We start from the raw sequence: 24,619 nt of genomic DNA on the forward strand, positions 1-24,619 counted from the left end.
TGCAGACGAACTCTTTGATCCTCCAAGATCTGGCCCAGGCAGGCAGGTGGATAATATACCTCTGTGTCAGGCAGGCGGATCATATACCTCTGTGTCAGGCAGGCGGATCATATACCTCTGTGTCAGGCAGGTGGATAATATACCTCTGTGTCAGGCAGGTGGATAATATACCTCTGTGTCAGGCAGGTGGATAATATACCTCTGCATTGCAGTTATTGAATGTGTAATGAACAGGATTGACTCCCACATCAGGTTATTCCTCAGCAGACCTGTATTGTATGATCTTACTCATGCAAATGTTAATACTGAAATAAGTGTATAAAAAGTCATTTTTATAACTTTTGGGGGAATAAGGGTTAGTAATTTATTCTATGGAGGAAGTGTGTCACCAGCAAAGTAAATTCTACGCTGTAATGACAATGGTAATTAAGAACAAAGGTCAGAAATGCCACATAACCATACAATTTTAAGGGCATTTTATATTGCCATTAAAAAATATTGCGCTCTGTGCCCATTTAGAGAACCTGCATGTTGTTGTGATGGCTGACTGGCTGTTGTTTTCTGTGTGTAGTGATGGGGACGATCCGCAGTGCAGTGGGCAGTGCCCAGCTCCTCATAGCCCAGAAGTTCCAGCAGTTCAGAGGACTCTGTGATGAGAACCTGGTGAGTAGTACTAACCCTACAAATGCCCTCTTAGCCTGGCACATTTCAATGCACTTTTTTCAGTCTCAGCAGGTTGAGTTGGTTTAGAGCTCCCCCTGGTGTCAAAATACATACATACCAAATGGAGGCATACTTCTTCTAAGCAATGAGGCAACACACATCCATCTCTGTAACGGATGGCTAATATTGATGTTAAATCTGTATTTTCACTGTTTCACTTCCTGAAAGTGAGCCATGGCTGGAAAGGACTGAATAATGTTCTGTAATGTCAGTGTGTCTAGACAAGCCAACTAGCACTGTCCTTCCTGTCACATCCTGTTTGTTAGAATGTGAATGCCAACCCTCGGCCCACAGCCCAGGATCTGGCAGGGTTCTGGGACCTCCTGCAGCTCTCTGTAGAGGACATCAGTGTCAAGTTTGACGAGCTCTGGCAACTCAAGGCCATCAACTGGCAGCTGCCAGAGAAGAAGGTATTGGACTCACACCACATATCACCTTGATAGATCCTGATGACTTATTACTATTATTATCATCCAAACAGCTTTCTATTTAATAAAACAAAAGACACACTTAACGCACAAACGCATCCTAGATATTCTTAATGGGTTTGCATCCAACAATTCCCACATGTCTCTTCATCCTAATATCTCTGTCTCATCCTCAGGTGGAGAGGAAGGTTATTCCCCCCTCTGTGCCAAAGAAGACGTCCAAGCTGACCCATGGGAAGGACCGGAGCGTGGACTCTGTGGTGGACAAGCAGCGGCAGGAGGCCAGAAAACGCCTGATGGCGGCCAAACGCGCGGCGTCTGTACGACAGAACTCTGCCACGGAAAGCTCAGACAGCATTGAGATTTACGTCCCCGAGGCCCAGACACGCCTCTGAGAACAGACCGCCACCGGCACTCTGCTCCCCCATGAAGGAACAGCCTCTCTCACCCACATATACACTCACACACTCTAGCTAACACACACACACACACACTGCTCCCCATGAAGGAACAGCCTCACACATGCACTAGACACACCCAGGGGTACAGAGCCCGGTCCCCAAATGGCAGCGCAGCATACAATCAGAGTAGAACCCAGGAGAGCACAGGCATGCTAAAAATACAGAACAATGCAAAACCACTTCCTTCCTGGCTGCCATGGAGATGGAGACCTCAACAGACATTTAATACTATTGTTATTACTATTAATATTATAATTATTATTATCTCCTCCTGAAATACATCAAGACTGTCTTAAATGTGCATCTTGGATAAAAGGACATCCTTATTCCTTGTCAGCTGAAGAATCTTGGTATCCCAGAAGTTTACTCTCTTCTCACCCCCTCAATTCTTCTGAGTCTGCGAGCTGGGCTGGGCTAGTCCAGGCAGCCTCTCTTGTTTACCACACACACTCAGGATACACACAGGTGTACTCATTCACTGTCCACACAGTCTTCCTATTTTCTCTTTGTATTAGGCTGCCACTCCATTGGTTGTGGACGATAAGCTTTACTCTGTATGGAATCTATATGAGATGGTGTTGTCGTGTACTAAGGAAGACCGTAGCATTCTATCTATCTCAAACTGGTTACCATAAGAGTTTTGTAAATGTTCTTTACCAGATTGTCTGTTAGACAAGGTCCAGTGTTCAGTACTAAGGTAGTTTTTCTATAGACCAAGTACATGTACTGTCATGATGATATTTACATTTAAGTCATTTAGCAGACGCTCTTATCCAGAGCGACTTACAAATTGGTGCATTCACCTTATGATATCCAGTGGAACATGATGCAATCATTCTCTCTCTCATAAACACGCACTATGCTGTCTGTCGGTGTCTGTGCAGACTCATGTTTTACGTCTTCTATGCCCTTTTGAGGGAAGAAGAGAGATTACCAGGGCCAGTTGATGTGCGTTAAGGTAGGAATGTAATATGCATTGAAAATAACTTGATAACTGCACCTTTCACGCCACCTGTTTACCTGGTTACTTTACCCATATTTGTTGCAGGGGGCCATGAGGTATTGTGCACCACTTAATTACAACATTCCCTGTTTCCTACTCAACCTCCAGTACATTTGAATCAGAAAGTGGAATCAACTATAAGCTCTCCTCTTTTCCTGATTACCAAGACTGGTTTATTTTCATCGGCTTAGGCCAGAGCTCTGCCAGTGGTTTTGGGAGACAACTCGTATAAGCAATAAGTAAAATGGGATGTTTGAACTAGCAATGTAAAAATGATTCCGATGCCCAGTCAAAAAGCAACAACCCCTAGCCCCTAAACTTTCAGTGTTCTCAGATCTGAAGTGATAGGTGAAAGTCAAACAATATGTGATGAGTCTACCTTGTCTTACAATGTTCCATGAGGAGCTTCAACTATTCTTCGTCCTCCTGTCTAATGCTTAGGTTATGAGCTGTTTTCGCCAGATGAGCCCTCAGTCACTTAACAAGCCAACAGTCGAACGAACCATAACAGCGCTTTGGTCGTCATACACCATTAATATCCACTACTTCATTGGTCAAAGCCTTAACACCAACTGTCAAATTAATAATGATCCAAAAGAATGACAACATAGCATACATTATAAACTAAGAAATGCATTTGCTATGTATCACTTATCTGTGCATTTGAAAAGGTCTAAGAATGTAAATGTTTCAGACTATGCTCAAGCTGAATTAATGTACTCTTATTATGGTGTCTGGCTGGCAGTTTGACCTCTTATTCCTGTGTACAGATAGAGGCACATTGTGGAGATAATTTAAAAAAACATTTTGTATGAGACATTTTCTGTGACTGGTTTGAATTGACCATGCAGTCAGCCAAAACACACTAGACTGTTTTGACCTGTGCCACAGGTTATATTGGTCTTTTTCTGGATTTGGAGAGAATTGATGGTGCTGTATAGGATTGTACTGCGATGGTGTGGAGTTTGAATGCCTTCCTAGAGAAACATGTCAGCATCACTGAAAAAGAGGTGTATTCACACTATCACACTACAGCATACATGTGTATATGAGCTTTCAGCTTTGCATTTCTCGTAACATGAGTCATTTTTCTCATGATTTGCCATGTTCCACTCATTCGCTGAATTCCAAATCAACCCTCTAGCCTAGGCACTCCTGTTAGATCTGAAATGATTGGATAGGTATGGAGAAAGTCCACCCAGTCTGTCAGAAGCAAAGAACCTCTGATCAGAAGGCAAAGTGCCGCGATTACATTTTTGCACAAAGCTATGCGAGGGATTGATTTGGAATTTTGAAAAATATTAGCAATTTCAGGATCTCAATGCAACTTGTCCCCTTCAAGAGCTGGCTCTCCTCCTAAATAACACCTGTGCCACAACAAGGCTGCCCTCAAAGTGCTCGTGTGATCCACAGTCAGTTTTGTATTTTTAGCTCATAATGTAAAATATGGCAATTAGTAGAACTGGGAAAGCAGCTGATGCAGGGGCACCAGTATGTTAATTATTGTTTGTTTATTTGTAATACATCATACGGACGTGTACATTTCATTGTCCAAAGAAATCATTAAACATCCCTTTGTTACTACATCTTGTCACCAACATTATTATACTCATTGCTACATGTAATATTAGCTGAGATGTTAATATTACAGATAAAATCGCCTGTCTTCAATGATATTTAGCTGTATGTTAGCTCATGTTTTAAGGTTATATCTCTTTTTAATGGCCTTCCTCATAGCTCAGAACAAGAGTCATGCAAAGATCCTACTGAGATCATAGTACCAATCACAATTTGCTGTTGGAGACTAGTCTGTATTCAGTCTCATGTCATTCAGGGTTGGTGAATTGGTCTCAGATTTCATGTTCTCCTCTTCAACCATACAGTCAGAAGTGTTAGACTGGTCTCTGCATGGCACTGGCATAGCATATAATCTAGATCTGAACCTAGATTAGGACATTGTTTTCTTCAGAATCAGGAGCCTGGAAGAATGGAACCTTTTTATTCCCCCACTACTTCAAGAGAAAATGGCCTGATCAGGGATATTCAGGCAGTTTGTATACAGTATGTTTTGTGTTATGAAGGGCTATAATGGGCATATGAAGGGGCAACCCCTGATGTCATATACCCTGTTGAGACAGTGACTTTGGACAATGCAAAACACTTCAGCCATCTGGCTTGGACTTTTTTGAACTAATAGTCTGGATTGTATCAATAATATCAAAAACATTTTGCCACGCATCACTTTCAGGGTAATGATGGGACACTAAATAAATTCCCTGATGAACTTTTCTATGGTAGTAGAAAATCTCACCTACCTGACTGTAGATATACCTCCTTAGACTTGTCACATGTGATTACACCATCCCCATTGACCAATGCCTCTTTGAGAGATGCAAATAGTGAGACATGCATAAACAAATTAGACAGAGGGCCATTTAGAAACTACTAGTCATTATTTTACAAATCAAGCACATATTCTACTGATACGGGGTTGTTCATATGTTATGGTATACTAGTTATTTTGAAAGAATAAAGAATTGTAATTACCAGAAAAATGTCCTATTCATTTTCAGTGTGTGAATAGTATCATAGCGCTCCCCCTACTGGCTTCAAGATGGTAGGCCTAACTGACCGTAGACAAACTAGAAAATGAAAGGCTATTTTCTTTTTTTAGATATACCAATAAAATGTGTGTGTGACATAAAACAGAGCGTTTCTCATTCCTAAATGCAGATCATAATATCATATTACTCGTGTGTGCAATGTCAGCGCGCATATTGATTCGTTTCCTGCGGACGCCGGGAGGAGGAGCCAAACATTAAAAGAGGATGAGGAACACCTCGGAGCGAACTGATTAAATACTGTACTGAATCAAAAGTGTCACACCAAACAGATAGCTACAATTGTGTGGACTCATCTATCGTCATTTTGGTAAGTGCTGCTGAATACTATCTGCCGTGCGTAGGTGAATCGCTATGTTGTTGCAGTGAAAATAAAGCTAAGTCCTCAAGTTATTGTATAAAACAAGCGTGTGTCATAGCTATGGACATGTAAAAAAAACAACCGGTCACTTTCTTCAGATGTAAAGCGGGATTCAACATGCTTAGCTAGCTAACATTAGCTACATAGCCTATATGCCTACTGTTACAGTGCTAAAGCTAACGTTAACTAACTAGCTAAACTGCTTGTGAAATACACTACATGGTCAAAGGTATGTGGACACCTGCTTGTCGAACATCTCATAAAAAAAATCATACTACTATAACATCCTCTACTCTTCTGGGAAGGCTTTCCACTAGATGTTGGAACATTGTTGCAGGGACTTGCTTTCATTCAGCAACAAGAGCATTAGTGCGGTCGGGCACTGATGTTGGACGTTTAGGCCTGGCTTGCAGTCTGCGTTCCAATTCATCCCGGAGGTCTTCGATGGGGTTGAGGTCAGGGCTCCTTGAAGGCCAGTTAAGTTCTTCCACACCGATCTCGACAAACTATTTCTGTATGGACCTCGCTTTGTGCACAGGGGCATTGTTATGCTGAAACAGGAAATGGCTTTCCCCAAACTGTAGCCACAAAGTTAGAAACACAGAATCGTCTAAAATGTCATTGTATGCTGTAGTGTTAAGATTTCCCTTCACTGGAGCTAAGGGGCCTAGCCCAAACCATGAAAAACAGTCCTAGACCCTTATTCCTCCTCCACCAAACTTTACAGTTGGCACTATGCATTGGGGTAAGTAGTGTTTGCATCTGCCAAACCCAGATTCTGTCGGACTGACAGATGGTGAAGCGTGATTCATCACTCCAGAGAACGTGTTTCCACTGCTCCAGAGTCCAATGGCGGCGAGCTTTACACCACTCCAGCCAACGCTTGGCATTGCGCATGGTGGTCTTAGGCTTGTGTGTGGCGGCTCGGCAATGGAAACCCATTTCATGAAGCTCATTTCATGAAGCTCCCTGCGAACAGTTCTTGTGTTGACTTTGCTTCCAGAGGCAATTTTTACACGGTACGTGATTCTGCACTCGGCAGTCCTGTTGTGTGAGCTTGTGTGGCCTACCACTTCGCGGCTGAGCCGTTGTTGCTCTTAGACGTTTTTCGACTTCACAATAACAGCACTTACAGTTGACCGTGGAAGCTCTAGCAGGGCAGAAATTTGATGAACTGACTTGTTGGGAATGTGGCATCCTATGATGCTGCCATGTTGAAAGTCGATGAGCTTTTCAGTAAGGCCATTATACTGCCAATGTTTGTCTATGGAGATTGCATGGAGGTGTGCTCAATTTCATACACCTGTCAGCAAGGGGTGTGGCTGAAATAGCCGAATCCACTAATTGGAAGGGGTGTCCACATACTTTTGACCATGTAGTGGATATCTACTCAGCTAGCTAGCTATGATTGAAAGTAAACAAACAAATGTGGGAAGATGAACTAAACAACTAGCTAGCTAGACGCTGATGCAGGGATTTCTCAAGTAATTTGATTTAGCCTAGAAGTTTGAGATGTTAAACGTTACTGATCTTTTACAAGCCTTGTCAGCCAAGTGTTGTCATCTCTGTACGTTACTGAAGTGTACTGTACTCTCCCAGTGTACCATTGTCTTAAAAAGTAAAACCCTCAACATTGATTTTATCTGTAAAATCCTCTGCAGAGAGATGATGATGACCTCACTCGGCTAGTGACCTGACCTCCCAGTCCCAGAGCGTCCTCAGCCAGGCAACCCAGCCGTGACAGAACCAGTCATTGGACAGCACAATAGTATAATATATATGCCATTTAGCAGACGCTTTTATCCAAAGCGACACATCCGTGCATACATTTTACGTATGGGTGGTCCCACAGTGACAGTGTTCAATTTCTACTAGCATCATGGCTGCCAGCCAGCAGAAAGGCACTGCAGTGCTGGAAACCTCAACAGAGGGAAAGAGAACAGAGCTCAGGGCCAATGAAGTACAGAAGAAATGCTGTAAGTACTGTGTGTCTGGGTCTTCCAGTATCATGTTCCAGTCTGGTCCCTTTCCTGTGTTAACCCAATTAGGTTAAATGTTAACTCATTGCCAGATGCATCAATCTGATCTTTGGTTATTCATTGTAAGCTGTCTTCCTCTAAATGCATAACCATTCAGACCTTTTTTTGTTACGACATAATGCAATTGTGTTGATTAAGCGCATTGAATTGGTCTTGGGCTGCTGTGCAAATTTGACATTTAGAAATGAACACGAAGTGCCCTTTTTAAAGTAGTAATCAGTCCTATTTTTTTGTCTCGCTGGCTTTCAAAAGGCGAAAGCAGGTGCATGTGCGATAGTATGTCACTACCCTCCCTCCCCTGTGATGCAACGTGACACTAGGCATCTTGTCTCCCTACCTGCCTCTATAGCGTGTGAAAGGTGCTCGATAGATATATCTTAACTGCCAAAATAAAGGAAACACCAACAGTGTCTTAATAGTGAGTTGGGCCACCATGAGCCGCCAGCACAGCATCAATGCGCATTGGAATAGATTCGGCAAGTGTCTGGAACTCTATTGGAGAAATGAGACACCATTCTTCCATGAGAAATTCCATTATTTGGTGTATTTATGGTGGTGGAAAACGCTGTCTCAGGTGTCGCTCCAGAATCTCCCATAAGTGTTGAATTGGGTTGAGATCTGGTGACTGGGACACATAAACACACACCTTTTAAACCCCCTATGCTCCTTTGGGAACCCTCTTTCAAAGTCACTAATCTCTTCTATCCATGGTAGCCAAAATAATGGGCAAATGACATTTTTATACATGGCCCTAAGCATGTGTGGAAGCACCTGCTTTCAATACACTTTATCCCTCATTTACTCAAGTGTTTTTCTTTATTTTGGCAGTTACCTGTATATTATATGTGATGTATGCAGTCACCAGTGAGTGTGTTTTGGCAATAACAAAATGTCATCCCCAGTTAAATAAGTCTGGCATTAACTTTCCAGTCCATTCTGCGCAATCTGGAGACTCATACTTCATACTCACACAAACATATTCATTGGCTGCTCGATAACATCTAGATTTTTAAACCGCCTTGCTGGTTCTAGAAATGTAACATGTGACCGTCATGCATGACCTTGTTAAGCAGAGCAAGGGTTTGTTTGCAATGGACTGAGGATGGGTGTTGGTGGGCTTTCTTGAATCTACAGTAACATACTAGAGAAGAGAGACAATAACCCTCATAACACCAGGCTATATTTTTACATTTCTGGGCAAGGATGTAACGGTGTCTGTGGACAGTCAGTTGCTAAGCAGCTACTAGTGATAACATCTGAGTGGGGGGGAGGGGGAAACAACAACAAAAAACAGGAATAACTGAAAATTGATAAACTGTTTGACTTTCATTTTTAAAGATGGACTTATTGTCATTGTTTATACCTTGGCCTAAATTCTATTGGTATTTCAAAGTAAGTTGTTTGGTTGTGAGTGATGTGTCTTTGTGAACAGCATGGGCCTCTTATATGACCAACTCCCCCACTGTGATTGTCATGATTGGTCTTCCTGCCAGAGGGAAAACCTACATGTCCAAGAAGCTAACCCGCTACCTCAACTGGATAGGAGTGCCAACCAAGGGTTAGTATAAAGTCATCACAGTATGTACTATACTGTATTTAATTTGTTCCAGAACCTTCCAACCGGAAGATAAGCATTGAAGCGACACCTTCCTCATTCTTCATGTCACTGTATTCAATCCAATCATAATCCTCTATACCAGTGGTTATCAACCGGTGTGCCGTTATCAACCGGTGTGCCGTTATCAACCGGTGTGCCGTTATCAACCGGTGTGCCGTGAGGAACTTTCCAGTTTCGAACACTCACTTAGAAATGTGACCTGTGGAATGAACTTGGATTTTTGACTTGGGGGCACCAGTGTCACTCAAATAGTACATCTGTATCGTTCTTTCAAGGCCTGTACGCTCAGGCTGTTACAGGCTTATACATTTGTATAGTTTGAGGGGCGCGCATCATGAGCAAAGTCATTTGTATCATTTTACTTCGCCTGTGAGAACCATAAGCACAGGCAAGTCGGACTAGGCTTAATTTTACCACAGCCTCTAGCATAGAAACAAACAGAGCATAGCTTTATGTCCATGGTTGCACCTTTAAAATGCAGAAAACTGCTTGTCTCTCTCCCAAACCGTTTAAACCTAAAGACATATTTTAATGCTCTTAAAGGGATACACACAAATTAATCATGCGTAAGGAACTATGAAAATGCTTCAAAGAAACCCTAATTAATCTATAAATATATATTTTTTTACGGGAAATTGATCATTTGCAGTGTGCGTCAGATGAGATGGAGGTCATGACCACTAAATACATTAATAGGGACATTTTAAGTGTGCCGCAAGATTTTTTTTTAACCCATCAAGGTGTGCCACTGTTAAAAATAAGTTTGGGAACCACTGCTCTGTACGATGTGTAAAATAATTCCTTTGTGTAGACCACTAACAAAGGATTTATTTTGTGTAGAAATATTTATAGTGGAGGATGTCATTGAACTGCATGCTGCAGAACCTGTTTGTCTTCCTTCCTCTGTTCAGTAGAATGTCCCATGATTTACAAGAACATGTCGTGCCTTTCATCACCTGAGGCTTATGATGATGGTCCTGTATTGTGTTGCAGTGTTCAACCTGGGGGTCTACAGACGAGAGGCTGTAAAAGCCTACAAATCCTATGACTTCTTCAGACATGACAACGAGGAGGCCATGGAAATCAGGAAGTGAGTGCTCCTCCTCCCCTCTGTGTTTTTGGACCTGTGGCAGAAGAATTAGGTTGTTTTGATGAGTTAAACAGTATTGCAGTAACCCTTTTTTTCTAGAATATGCCCTCCATGTTTTCCACAGCCCCAGGCAGGTGTTTTCTGTATTTACAAAACCTGCGGAGGTTTACAAGGCCCCGACTAGATATAAACAATTCATGTAATTACGTTTTAAGTAGTGCGCATAGTTAGTCACCTGGCATAGTTAGTCACCTGGCAGCCTGTCATTTTCCTAGTCTCTCATTTTAGTATTTAGTGCTGGCTGCTAGACCAACAGTTATAATACTTGTTATAAGCATTATATGAACCCTATAATATATTATAATAGGGATTGTAATATGTTATGTATTTCTATGCTGTACATTTTAACAGATTGAACATAAATGTTACTAAGGCGTAATTGGGTCCTCTTACAATGCATTATAGCCACATAGTGCATAATATCTATTAGCTTTAAGTGAAGTGTTACAGATTTTTCATTTAAATTGTTATTGATGTGGATTACTGAAGTGGGTCACTGTGTTCCTACAGGCGGTGTGCTCTGGTAGCTCTGCGGGATGTCAAAGCTTATCTGACTGAGGAGGGGGGCCAGATCGCTGTGAGGATCTACTCTTTGCTCTTTCTGTTTTGAGTAATTGGAGATAAAATGGTGATATAAAACTGAAAGACAAGCTTAATTTTAGTGACATGTGATTGATTTATTTACGTGTTTACTGTCTTATGTATTTCAGGTTTTTGATGCCACAAACACCACCCGAGAGAGGAGAGAATTAATCCTTAGTTTTGCAAAGGAACATGCTTACAAGGTCAGTTTCATGTCATGCATGTTACTAGGGTTGGGTATAGAAACTATTTTCAATTGTTATTGTCAATGGTTTGTTGAAGTGGGTCTTCATAGATTGGTCTCTTTTGCAGGTGTTTTTTGTGGAGTCATTGTGCGACGACCCTGATGTCATTGCTGCTAATGTTATGGTAAATTAACTTGCATGTTAAAAAACATGAGTACTACCTCTCGTTAAAACATTCTCTAATAATCTTCAAGGTATTTCCACACTTTAAGTCTTGTGCACCACACTCTCTCCTCCCCAGGATGTGAAGGTATCCAGTCCAGACTACCCAGAGAGACACAGAGAGAGTGTGATGGAGGACTTCCTGAAGAGAATAGAATGTTATAAAGTCACGTACCAACCATTAGACCCAGATGAAAATGACAGGTAAGACATTCTGCTGAGTTCTCTCTTTTTAAATGGTTAATTGGTTCATTTTGTCAGTCATGCATTTGCATTTAAAAGCCTTTTTCAAGAGTTCCAGTTTGTCCAGTAGGTGGAGACAACACGCAAGGTTGACAAAGGTTGTTATTCTGTTATGGCCTGCTTGGTGGCCACATTGACTCATCATATCATTGGTCTGATTTCCAGTTCTGATTCTCCTGACAGAAACCGTTTCTTGTTCATTGGTCATTATTGCTATTCCACCATAGTATTTATTTTAGATCCCTTCTGAAACAATACACAAACAACCATACATTTTTACCATCCAAGCTTGACCAGACTTTTTTATTTTGTGTCAAGAGAGAGGTTTGGTATATTTCAAAGATGTATTTTTTGCTAAATATAATCTGCCTCAAATTAGTATTTCCTGCTTTTTTCAAGCTTGTATTTTTGTTCATTCTCACCTTCCTACTTTTCCTCAATCACCTGCTAACACGCTATTAGAAAGGATCTTGTTGCCCCCGCAGATCCGGAAAATTCTAATTTCGAGACTATACGATGTTATTATAATTTCAATGTTTTATTTAACCAGGCAAGTAAATTAAGAACATTCTTATTTACAATGATGCCTGGCAAGAGGCAAAAGGTCTTCTGTGGGGACAGGGGCTGTGATAGAATGAAAACTGACAACACAGAGAGAAGACACTGGCAACAGAGAAAATACAACAGCAGACAAACAGTGGGTGGATGTGGTGTGTGCGTGCATGAGAAGTAAAACAACTCTCTTCCTTACATAAGGCAGAGCAAATTAGTGACAACTATAAACGACATGTTTCAACAACCTGTTAATCTATTTGTCATTTGAACTCTTCCTGGGACACCAGGCCCTGGAGTTTTAGGTTGACTTGGAGGGGCCTAATGAAAGGACCTTTTTTCCAGGCTCAGTTCACATTTTTGGGACTCTTCGCATAAAACAAGAAGATTGAGATCTGAGCTTGTATGTTTTCATTTCAAACAAGAAAAGAGGGTAGATAAAATGGTAGTTTTCCTAAAATGGCCTTATAAATAAGAATGTACCAGTGTTTGAGACTACGTGTTGCTAGTGATCAAATCAAATTGTATTGGTCACATACACGCGTTTAGCAGATGTTATTGCGTGTGTAGCGAAATGCTTGTCCACCCAACAGCACTGTAGAGATCACAATGGTGAGTTAGACGCTTCTGATTGGTGACAAAACGAAGGGCTTCATGATAGTCAAGAGCCTTCAGTGTAGAGCTTGAGGCTTTCACATAAATAGTATCACCATAGTCCAATACAGAAATAAAAGTACAATGGATCAACTATTTTCTGGCAACAAAGGAAAAGCAAGCTTTGTGAAATAAAACCCAATACACAGCTTGAGTTTCCTGACAAGGTTTTCTACATGGGTGGTGAAGCTGAACTTCTCAACCACCCAAACTTTCAGATATTTGTACATTTTGACTTGCTCTATATAATTTCCTTCCAAGGTAGTAATTACATGGTTTTCAGAGTGTTTAGTATTGGAAAATATCATGCATTTTGCTTTTAAAGGAATTCAAAATAAGCTTCACATTTTACAGATTCTGTTGAATGATGTTAAAATGCAACTTCTCATCCAGGGCACAGTGAGCATAATTCAAAACCTTCAAAGTTGCTGTGATAGTGCTGTGGCAAGACCTGAAACCTAATTGCATACCACTCCAAATATTGTTTTCCATGACGTAGGCCTTACGTAAGGTTTCAACCACTTCCGAATTCGCCAGTTAAAGTTTCGCCCCCATTCATTTTCCACAGGAGCACACGGAGAAATGCGCAGGGGAGTATGGGAAGGTGAGTGGCACGAACCCTGCTAGCGGAGCGATAGAAAAAGTAGCTCTGCTCTACTTTTTACAAATTTCACGCGGCTGCCGCTAACCAATCATGTGATGAGCAAATGTTTGTTAAAACCTTTTATAATTTTTTTTATTAACAACAAATCAATGCAGAAAGTACGTAAGGGAACACAAGTATATATATAGATGATATATAATGGACAATCGAGCTAGGGGGTACAATATCACATTACAATTACACAAGGACCTTAAGTGACATACTTACACTTACAATACTAACAGCTTTTTTGTTAGTAGAGTATTTAACTGTCTCAAAATACAGTTCAATTTCTTTTTTAGTGTAAGAAAATGTGTTTTTTTGTTAGTAAATTTACATTTGTGTATATGAAATTTGTCCAAAAGAATAATGAAATGAATTACATAAAAATGTTTCAGCTTTTTTCTATTGTATGTAAAGAATCCAAGCAGTACATCTCTCCACAATAGTGTAAAATCTTCATAAATGTGTTCAATTATAAATCTACTGATGTCTTGCCACAGTTTTCTTACATGAATACAATGCCAAAAAATATGCAACACTGTTTCTGGGTGGTCATTACAAAAGGAGCAATTTGAGGTGATGTTTTCCTTAAACTTCTTCATATAGTGGTTGGGAGGATAATATTTATGAATAATTTTAAAGGAAACTTCCTTAATTTTGTTAACAAGTAGGTATGTGTGTGGCAACATCCAAACTTTTCCCCAACCGATATTATCAATAAATCCATTCCAATAAGGCATGACATAAGGTATAGATACAACATCCTGCTGAAACAAGGTTCGTATCGCTCTGTTGTTGAATGGACCAAAAGATAAACAAATCTTTCCTACTGATGAGTCAACAGGGTCAATAGAAGGTAGGCTCTGAGGGTCAGGTCTTGACACGTTCCTGAATAACTGAGGGAATGGCGTCTAAAACAGTTGCAAACTCTTTAGGTGTTACAGGGACCTTGTAAAGTGATAAGAATTCCTTATAACTGAGTAAAAGACCCTCTGCATTTATCAGTTGGCTCACCAATAGGATATTATTTCGGAACCAATATTCTAAAAACAAATAAGTATTTTTATACAATATATCCCGATTATTCCATATATAATATCTGTGTGGAGAAAAATTGTGTTTATAAATTAAGGACCATGACAAGAAAACCTGCTGATGAAAAGCAGAAACTTACACTGGAATTGTCAATATTATAACTGCAAAACAACATGAAGTTAAGGCCACCAAAAGGAGAGAAGACATGATGAGGAATAAAATTCCAGATAGAAGTGGGTCTTCTTAGGAATTGTTTTATCCAATTGATCTTAAAAGTATTATTTAAAGTAGTAAAGTCCAGAAAATTCAGTCCACCATTCTCATAAGTGTTCATTACAACAGTTTTCCTAATGTAATGGGTACGGTTTCTCCGAAGACCAGATGCTTTTCAACTTTCTATCTCCTTGCTTATTTTACTGTGAAGATATAAAGATAGAGCGCCATATGTTAGTCTAAAGATACCTTCAGCCTTGGTTATTAGGACTCTACCTTTTAAATATAAGTCCCTCTGTAGCCATTGATTTAGCTTCTTCTGGGTATTTTTAATAAGAGGGTTAAAATTTAGTAAGCCTCTAGACTTCTGATCCTTTGTAATGGTTATGCCTAAATATGTAAGTTATTTTACTGGAATACCATAATATGAAGGTGTCACACAATCTTTGACAGCTATGAGTTCACATTTATTAATGTTAAGGTATAGACCAGAAGCTTTGGAAAAGGATTGTATCACATTGATCGATATGGGAATTTGGTTAGCGTCTTTCAGAAAAAGTGTAGTATCATCAGCCAGCTGGCTTATAATAATTTCTTTACCAGCTATGGAAATACCTTGTACAGGACTATTTTTTAAAGAATTTGCAAGAAGTTGGGTGATTTAATAAAAACACTTACGGGGAGATAGGACAACCTTGTCTAATTCCTCTCTTTAACTCAAATGTAGGTGAGATTCCGTATTTCAATTTGATAGAGCTGTTACCATTTGCATAGAGAGTCTTAATAGCCTTAAAGAAAAAATCCCCAAAGCCAAGTCTCTCAAGGGAGTGGAAGAGAAACTGATGCTCTACTGTGTCAAATGCTTATAAAAATCTAAAAATAATATGAAGCTATCCTCAGTTATTAGGTCTGAGTAGTCAAGTATGTCTAATACTAGTCTGACATTGTTAGAAATATGTCTGTTCCTCATGAAGCCAGACTGTGTTTAATCAATGATTGCATCCAGGACTTCTTTAATTATTTTTGCAAGTAGTAAGGCTAATATCTTATAGTCATTATTAAGAAGACAAATTGGACGCCAGTTATCGATGAGCAGCACTTCGTTTTTAGGCTTAGGATTCAGTGTTATTAACCCCTGACTCATTGTAGGAGGGAGAACATTGTTTTTAATACTCTCTAAAAAGACTTCAAATAGGAAGGGAGCTATTTGTTCAGAAAATAATTTGTAAAATTCTGATGTAATTCCATCAACACCTGGTGATTTATTGTTCTTCAGATGTTTGATAGACTCTAATCTCTTCAACTTTGATGGGTTCATCACACTGTTTAGATTCTATATCACTGATAGAGTGAACATTATTCAGTGAGTTAAAAAACATATCTGTGGATTCCTGACAGTACGTAGAGCTATACCATTTTCTGTAAAAATTGCTACAGTATTTAGCGATTAATTTTTGGTCATCTGTAATAACACCATCAATGTTTAATTTATGGATAGTGTTATTTTTAGAGTGAAATTTCTCAAGTCTAAAGAAATAGGATGAATTCTGTTCTCCCTCAATCCATTTTTTCCTAGATCTAATAAAGGCTCCTTCTGCTTTTAATCTATATATATTATCCAGTTTATTTTGTAACTCAATTAGTTCCATCTTCTCCTCCCCCGAGAGGCCGGCTGGGGACCTCCTGAGAAAGGGAAGTTATCTTAATGATCACCTTTTCCTCCTCAGATCTTCTGGTCTTAGCAAGATTACTACCATATTTTCTAAGGTATTTGGACACCTCAAATTTAAAGAGCTCCCAGTTCTTGCAATAAGATTTTTCTTCACAAGCCCTTTCCCAAAAGTGTGAGAGCAGATCTTTAACCTCAAATTTAACTATATCATTATTTAATAATGAGCTATTTAGCTTCCAGTAGGATGCTCTGCCAAGGTTAGTATCAGGGGTAAATATTTTGATATCAATGTAAATGGCCCTATGGTCTGTGAGGGGAGTAGTACAGATATTTGTAGTAACATACTATCAATACATTTGGATATAAGCCAAAAATCTATTCTGGATTGTCTGGAACCTGTTTTGTTACTCCAAGTGAATGATCTGTCAGCCGGCAACCTCTCTCCATATATCAGTAAGATCAAACTTTTCCATAAAAAGTATTAAACCCAAATTCTGATTGGTTGGTCTACCTGGTCTACCTGGTTGGTCTACCATCTATCAGTTGAATTATCTATAGTAATGTTAAAGTCCCCTCCTATCAATAATAACGAATTGGGAAATTTAGATAACCAATGAAGTATATGTTTCTTGATAGATTCAAGCAATTCATCATTCTTATGTTTGGTGTTGTACCCGTAGAAGTTTACAGTAATGAGCGTAATGTCATTGTAACTGATCACAAGACAAATAAAGTGACCAAAGGGGTCACATTCCGAGTGTAGAATATTACCACCAAAGGTATTTTTTATTGTAGTGACACCAGCGGAGCGTTCAGATCCATGGGAAAGCCAAATATCGTTGCCCCACCGTGACCTCCAGAAGTTGGCATCAGCCGAAATTGAGTGAGATTCTTGAAGAAAGCAAAAATCTGTTTGAAATTGTTTAGCAAATAAAAACAAGGCCTTGCGCTTCACATTGTTTCGTAACCCCCTAGCATTAAGAGAAACTAAAGACAAAGATTATATACAAGTATAAACTGTAGTAGGATGAGTCAAAAACGTAAGAGCAGTGAACGTAAACGATAAGGAACCGAGATCTGCACCATTTAAGTCAACTTAAAGTTAAAATGGCTTATTCCATAAACTTTGAGCTAGATGTTATCCGGCTTTTGAAATTCAACCCAACTGAAAGGAAACCAAGGGTTCTTGTAGTAAGAGAGACTAAAAACCCTCTTTAGTGTAATCAGGAACTATTCTGAGAAATAAAATACAAAATAATAATTTAAATAAAAGGGTACCTACTATTTTAAGTGCATATGAAAACTGATCATAAAATAATTGAATAAAAAATGTTTTACATATAAACGTTCCTAAGATCTTTTTTTGGAAATAAGTATTAATAACTAAATGGAACAATAACCATGTAAAGTCAGAGCAGACCTGTATGCCCTTTAAAACAGCATCTTAGTTACTGTATACATAAAATAAATACAGCTTTCAATCTTCTTCGTTAGTTTGTAAACAAAATAGGTCTTCTGGTCATACAAGAACAAACTAATAAATTGAAGTACCTGAGTATTCCTGAAAAATAGTCACCTGATGCTTGTTAGGTAAACAACATAAGGAAAATGAGAATACCATGGCTGAAACCATCAACCATGTTTGTTAAAACCTTCTGTTCATGAAGCATAGTAATGCCTGTCATTAGTTACGGGGTCGCACAAACAAAAAATATGGAGGATAGCCAATCATCGCAGTGTCTGGTTTTCCAATTCAAAATGATTTTACTTTGCTAGAAAACAACAGACAAAATCACAAGGTCAAGGGTATGGAGGAGGATTGCAGAGCTTTATGGTGGGTGAATCGAGATTTGCACAACAATGTTTGCTTGTGCTGTAGCCATGAACATTGAGCAACCTAAACCTCAGAACTGTGATCAAAGATGAAATTGTGAAATTTGCCCACCAAAGGATGGGAATCGCCAGTAACATGCAATGTAACATTGTAAATGATACACTAGGCATGAATTTCCATGTAATATGCTACGAATTGGATTATGGTATCTTAACTTTATGATTCTCATTGTAGCTTATAGCTCCTTCATTATACTGGTGTCATGACATTGTTGATAGCTCACTTCCTGCAAAATACACCAATAGGTACTTTGGGTAAAATAAATTGTGGCTTTGACTTGCAAACATTGTTATGCAAATCTCTCTCAACCCACCAACACCTCTGCAATCCTCCTCCGTGCCATTGCCCTTCAGAATTCGTCTCTGTGTTCTAAAATAATTCTCATCAAATAAATGAGGTAGAATTACAACTCTCCCCACACCACATTATTTTCCTTTTTGATATTTTTATTAGCCGACAAATTGGCAGCTCCTTATTTTCATGGACAGTAATGTACCTAGAATACGGGTTGGATTTGCACTGAACAATTTCATGTCAGAAGAATAATGTAAAAAATCTGGTTTATGGTTAGCCTCATACATTATCTACTGGTCCTCAGTACAAGGTGCACCTGTTTTTTTTTTGGGGGGGGGGGGTTCACCTTAACCAGGTAGGCTAGTTGAGAACGAGTTCTTATTTACAACTGCGACCTGGCCAAGATAAAGCAAAGCAGTTCGACACATACAACAACACAGAGTTACACATGGAATAAACAAACATACAGTCAATAATACAGTAGGAAAAAAAGTCTATATACATTGTGTGCAAATGAGGTAAGATAAGGGAGGTAATGCAATAAATAGGCCATGGTGGCGAAGTAATTACAATATAGCAATTTAAACACTGGAATTGTAGATGTGCAGAAGATGAATGTGCAAGTAGAGATACTGGGGTGCAAAGGACCAAGATAAATACAGTATGGAGATGAGGTAGTTGGATGGGCTATGTACAGGTGCAGTGATCTGTGAACTGCTCTGACAGCTGGTGCTTAAAGCTAGTGAGGGAGATATGTGTCTCCAGCTTCAGTGATTTTTGCAGTTCGTTCCAGTCATTGGCATTGGGGGTGACCAGTGAGATATACCTGCTGGAGCGCGTGCTACGGGTGGGTGCTGCTATGGTGACCAGTGAGCTGAAATAAGGCGGGGCTTTAGCTAGCAAAGACTTGTAGATGACCTGGAGCCAGTGGGTTTGGCAACAAGTATGAAGCGAGGGCCAGCCAACAAGAGCGTACGGGTCGCAGTGGTGGGTAGTATATGGGGCTTTGGTGACAAAACAGATGGCACTGTGATAGACTGCATCTAATTTGTTGAGTAGAGGGTTGGAGGCTATTTTGTAAATGACATCACCGAAGTCGAGGATCGGTAGGATGGTCAGTTTTACGAGGGTATGTTTGGCAGCATGAGTGAAGGATGCTTTGTTGCGAAATAGGAAGCCGATTCTAGATTTAATTTTGGATTAGAGATGTTTAATGTGAGTCTGGAAGGAGAGTTTACAGTCTAACCAGACACCTAGGTATTTGTAGTTGTCCACATGTTATAAGTCAGAACCGTCCAGAGTTATGATGCAGGACGGGTGGGCAGGTGCGGGCAGCGATCGATTGAAGAGCATGCATTTAGTTTTACTTGCATTTAAGAGCAGTTGGAAGCCACGGAAGGAGAGTTGTATGGCATTGAAGCTCGTCTCGAGGTTAGTCAACTTCTTATGGCTGCAATCCTGGTAACGGGATGATATGACAACAGCCAGTGAAAGTGCAGGGCGCCAAATTCAAACAACAGAAATCTCATAATTAAAATTCCTCAGACATACATGTTTCTTATACCATTTTAAAGGTAATCTTGTTGTTAATCCCACCAAAGTGTCCGATTTCAAATATGCTTTTCAGCGAAAGCACTACAAACGATTATGTTAGGTCACACCAAACCACAATAAGCACAGCCATTTTTCCAGCGAAAGATAGCAGTCACAAAAAGCACAAATAGAGATAAAATGAATCACTAACCTTTGATGATCTTCATCAGATGACACTCATAGGACTTCATGTTACACAATACATGCATGTTTTGTTTGATAAAGTTCATATTTATATAAAACAATCTGAGTTTACATTGGCGCGTTACATTCACTAGTTCCAAAAACATCCAGTGATCGTTTCAACAGAAATACTCATCATAAATGTAGATGATAATACAAGTTATACACATGGAATTATAGATATACCTCTCCTTAATGCAACCCCTGTGTCAGATTTCCCAAAAACTTTACGGAAAAAGCAAACCATGCAATAATCTGAGACGGAGCTCAGAACAAGAGTCAAATTAGCCGCCATGTTGGAGTCAACAGAAACCAGAAATTACATGATAAATATTCCCTTACCTTTGATGATCTTCATCAGAATGCACTCCCAGGAATCCCAGGTCCACAATAAATGCTTGATTTGTTCGATAATGTCCGTTATTTATGTCCAATTAGCTACTTTGGTTAGCGCGTTTGGTAAACAATTCCAAAGTCACAAAGCGCGTTCACTAAAACGTGATGAAATGTCCAAAAGTTCCATAAGTCAGTAGAAACATGTCAAACGATGTATTGAATCAATCTTTAGAATGTTGTTAAAATAAATCTTGAATAACGTTCCAACCGGAGAATTACATTGACTTCAGATGAGCGATGGAACGGAGCTGCCTCTTGTGTGAAGGCGCGTGGTGAAAGAATGTTCACCTCATGGCAGTGGTGACTCATTCCTGTCTCCTTCGGCCCCCCCTTCACAGTAGAGTGATCAGTTCTACAGACTAGTGGAAGCCGTAGGAAGTGAATACTCATTCATATCTCGCTGTGATTTCAATGGGATCTTGGTTGAAACTCGACCAGCCTCAGAATTTCCACTTCTTGTTTGTATTTTTTCTCTGGTTTTTGCCTGCCATATGAGTTCTGTTATACTCACAGACATAATTCAAACAGTTTTAGAAACTTCAGAGTGTTTTCTATCCAATATTAATAATAATATGCATATATTAGTAACTGGGACTGAGGAGCAGGCCGTTTACTTTGGGCACCTTTTCATCCAAGCTACTCAATACTGCCCCTGCAGCCATAAGAAGTTAACACAGTGTCCAAAGAAGGGCCAGAGATCTACAGAATGGTATCTACTGCGTAGAGGTGGATCAGAGAATCACCAGCAGCAAGAGCAACATCATTGCTGTATACAGAGAAGAGAGTCGCCCGAGAATGGAACCCTGTGGCACCCCCATAGAGACTGCCAGAGGTCCGGACAACAGGCCCTCCGATTTGACACACTGAACTCTATCAGAGAAGTAGTTGGTGATCCAGGCGAGGCAATCAGTTGAGAAACCATTTGAGTCTGCCGATAAGAATGTGGTGATTGACAGAGTCGAAAGCCTTGGCCAGGTCGATGAATATGGCTGCACAGTATTGTCTCTTATCGATGGCGGTTATGATATCTTTTAGGACCTTGAGCGTGACTGAGGTGCACCTATGACCAGCTCTGAAACCAGATTGCACAGTGGAGAAGGTACGGTGGGATTCGGAATGGTCGGTGATCTGTTTGTTAACATGGCTTTCGAAGACCTTAGAAAGGCAGGGTAGGATAGATATAGGTCTGTAGCAGTTTGGGTCTAGAGTGTCTCCCCCTTTGAAGAGAGGGATGACCGCGGCTGCTTTACAATCTTTGGGAATCTCAGACGATACGAAAGAGAGGTTGAACAGGCTAGTAATAGGGATTGCAACAATTTCAGCAGATCATTTTAGAAAGAAAGGGTCCAGATTGTCTAGCCCGGCTGATTTGTAGGGCGTCCAGATTTTGCAGCTCTTTCAGAACATCAGCTATCTGGATTTGGGTGAAGTAGAAATGGGGGAGACTTGGGTGAGTTGCTGTGGGGGATGCAGGGGTGTTGACCGGGGTAGGGGTAGCCAGGTGGAAAGCATGGCCAGCCGTAGAAAAATGCTTATTGAAATTCTCAATTATAGTGGATTTATCGGTGGTGACAGTGTTTCCTAGCCTCAGTGCAGTGGGCAGCTGGGAGGAGGTGCTCTTATTCTCCATAGACTTTACAGTGTCCCAGAACTTTTGAGTTTGTGCTACAGCATGCAAATTTCTGCTTGAAAAAGCTAGCCTTAGCTTTCCTAACTGCCTGTGTATATTGGTTCCTAACTTCCCTGAAAAGTTGCGTATCACGGGGGCTATTCGATGCTAATGCAGAACACCACAGGATGTTTTTGTGCTGGTCAAGGGCAGTCCGGTTTGGAGAGAACCAAGGGCTATATCTGTTCCTGGTTCTCATTTTTTTTGAATGGGGCATGCTTATTTAAGATGGTGAGGAAGGCACTTTTAAAGAATAACCAGGCATCCTCTACTGACGGGATGAGGTCAATATTCTTCCAGGATACCCGGGCCAGGTCGATTAGAAAGGCCTGCTCGCTGAAGTGTTTTAGGGAGCGTTTGACAGTGATGAGGGGTGGTCGTTTGACCGCAGACCCATTACGGATGCAGGCAATGAGGCAGTGATCGCTGAGATCTTGGTTGAAAACAGCAGAGGTGTATTTGGAGGGCAAGTTGGTTAGGATGATATCTATGAGGGTGCCCGTGTTTACAGCTTTGGGGTTGTACCTGGTAGGTTCATTGATAATTTCTGTGAGATTGAGGGCATCAAGCTTAGATTGTAGGATGGCCGGGGTGTTAAGCATGTCCCACTTTAGGTCACCTAGCAGCACGAACTCTGAAGATAGATGGGGGGCAATCAGTTCACATATGGTGTCCAGAGCAAAGCTGGGGGCAGAGGGTGGTCTATAGCAAGCAGCAACGGTGAGAGACTTGTTTCTGGAAAGGTGGATTTTTAAAAGTAGAAGCTCGAATTGTTTGGGCTCTGACCTGGATAGTATGACAGAACTCTGCAGTCTATATCTGCAGTAGATTGCAACACTGCCCCCTTTGGCAGTTCTATCTTGTCGGAATATGTTATAGTTAGGGATAGAAATGTCAGTGTTTTTGGTGGTCTTCCTAAGCCAGGATTCAGACACGGCTAGGACATCCGGGTTGGCAGAGTGTGCTAAAGCAGTGAATAAAACAAACTTAGGGAGGAGGCTTCTAATGTTAACATGCATGAAACCAAGGCTTTTACGGTGACAGAAGTCAACAAATGAGAGCACCTGGGGAAGAGGAGAGAAGCTAGGCACTGCAGGGCCTGGATTAACCTCTACATCAACAGAGGAGGAGTAGTACGGCTAAAGGCTATAAGAACTGGTCGTCTAGTAGGTCCGGAACAGAGAGTAAAAGGAGCAGGTTTTTGGGCGCGATAGAATGGATTCAAGGCATAATGTACAGACAAAGATATGGTAGTATGTGGATACAGTGGAGGTAAACCTAGGCATTGAGTGATGATGAGAGAGATATTGTCTCTAGAAACATCATTTAAACCAGGTGATGTCATCGCATGTGTGGGAGGTGGAACTAAAGGGTTGGATAAGGTATATTGAGCAGGGCTAGAGGCTCTACAGTGAAATAAGACAATCAATGATCAATAGACAATGATCAATAGACAATGATCATGCTGTTTAATCAACTTCTTGATATGCCACACCTGTCAGGTGGTGGATTATCTTGGCAAAGAAGAAATACTCACTAACATGGATGTAAACAAATGTGTGCACATTTTGAGAGAAATAAGCTTTTTGTGCGGTATGGAAAATGTCTGTGATCTTTCATTTCAGCTCATGAAACATGTTCAGTATAATTTTATTGAATGTTCGTATGTCTCGATTTCATTCATTTCTCCCAACTATTGAGAATTCATTTTACTGATGAGTATATCTTCATGATCAGTCTTCATGGGGTAAAGATGCTATCAGATCACACATCTTGACCTCCAGTCTAACCTCTGACCCCTAGGGACCTGTCCTTCATCCAGGTCATCAATGTGGGCCGGAGCTTCCTGGTCAACAGGGTGCAGGACTACATCCAGAGCAAGATCGTGTACTACCTCATGAACATCCACGTGCACTCTCACTCTATCTACCTGTGTCGGCACGGAGAGAGCGACCACAACGTGGAGGGACGCATCGGGGGCGACGCAATGCTGTCTGTTCAAGGGAAAAAGGTACCCCGACTTCTCTAAGTACATCAATACAAGTAGAGTCAAATTGTGCTTGCTCTTGCTATGTTGCTCAGTATTCTATGTACACTGAGTGTACAAAACATTAGAAACACCTGCTCTTTCCATGACAGACTGACTAGGTGAAAGCCATGATTCCTTATTGATGTCACCTGC

General features: G+C 40.5%; 2 protein-coding genes across 4 annotated transcripts in view; both read left to right on the plus strand.

Moving 5' to 3' along the window:
- LOC139557428 (disks large-associated protein 4-like) overlaps positions 1 to 4,199 on the plus strand; it is a 127,163-nt gene extending 122,964 nt beyond the window's left edge. The window contains exons 10-12 of the mRNA XM_071372220.1: positions 572 to 663; positions 990 to 1,133; positions 1,328 to 4,199. Coding sequence (XP_071228321.1) covers positions 572 to 663; positions 990 to 1,133; positions 1,328 to 1,546 — 455 coding nt within the window. The 3' untranslated portion in view covers positions 1,547 to 4,199. The remainder of the gene's footprint in view (positions 1 to 571; positions 664 to 989; positions 1,134 to 1,327) is intronic.
- Positions 4,200 to 5,413: 1,214 nt separating this feature from the next.
- The window catches only part of LOC139557429 (6-phosphofructo-2-kinase/fructose-2,6-bisphosphatase 2-like), a 36,046-nt gene continuing 16,840 nt past the window's right edge, over positions 5,414 to 24,619 (plus strand). The window contains exons 1-10 of one of the 3 annotated variants that reach the window (XM_071372221.1): positions 5,414 to 5,546; positions 7,259 to 7,573; positions 9,069 to 9,194; positions 10,248 to 10,344; positions 10,915 to 10,981; positions 11,115 to 11,189; positions 11,299 to 11,355; positions 11,473 to 11,597; positions 13,411 to 13,446; positions 24,241 to 24,448. In XM_071372221.1, coding sequence (XP_071228322.1) covers positions 7,477 to 7,573; positions 9,069 to 9,194; positions 10,248 to 10,344; positions 10,915 to 10,981; positions 11,115 to 11,189; positions 11,299 to 11,355; positions 11,473 to 11,597; positions 13,411 to 13,446; positions 24,241 to 24,448 — 888 coding nt within the window. In that variant the 5' untranslated portion in view covers positions 5,414 to 5,546; positions 7,259 to 7,476. Of the gene's footprint in view, positions 5,547 to 7,258; positions 7,574 to 9,068; positions 9,195 to 10,247; positions 10,345 to 10,914; positions 10,982 to 11,114; positions 11,190 to 11,298; positions 11,356 to 11,472; positions 11,598 to 13,410; positions 13,447 to 24,240; positions 24,449 to 24,619 lie in introns of those variants that run through there. The other 2 variants (XM_071372222.1, XM_071372223.1) reach the window with 2 other exon arrangements.

Source organism: Salvelinus alpinus, chromosome 28 (genome assembly GCF_045679555.1).
Source record: "Salvelinus alpinus chromosome 28, SLU_Salpinus.1, whole genome shotgun sequence".
Classification (NCBI taxonomy): domain Eukaryota; kingdom Metazoa; phylum Chordata; class Actinopteri; order Salmoniformes; family Salmonidae; genus Salvelinus; species Salvelinus alpinus.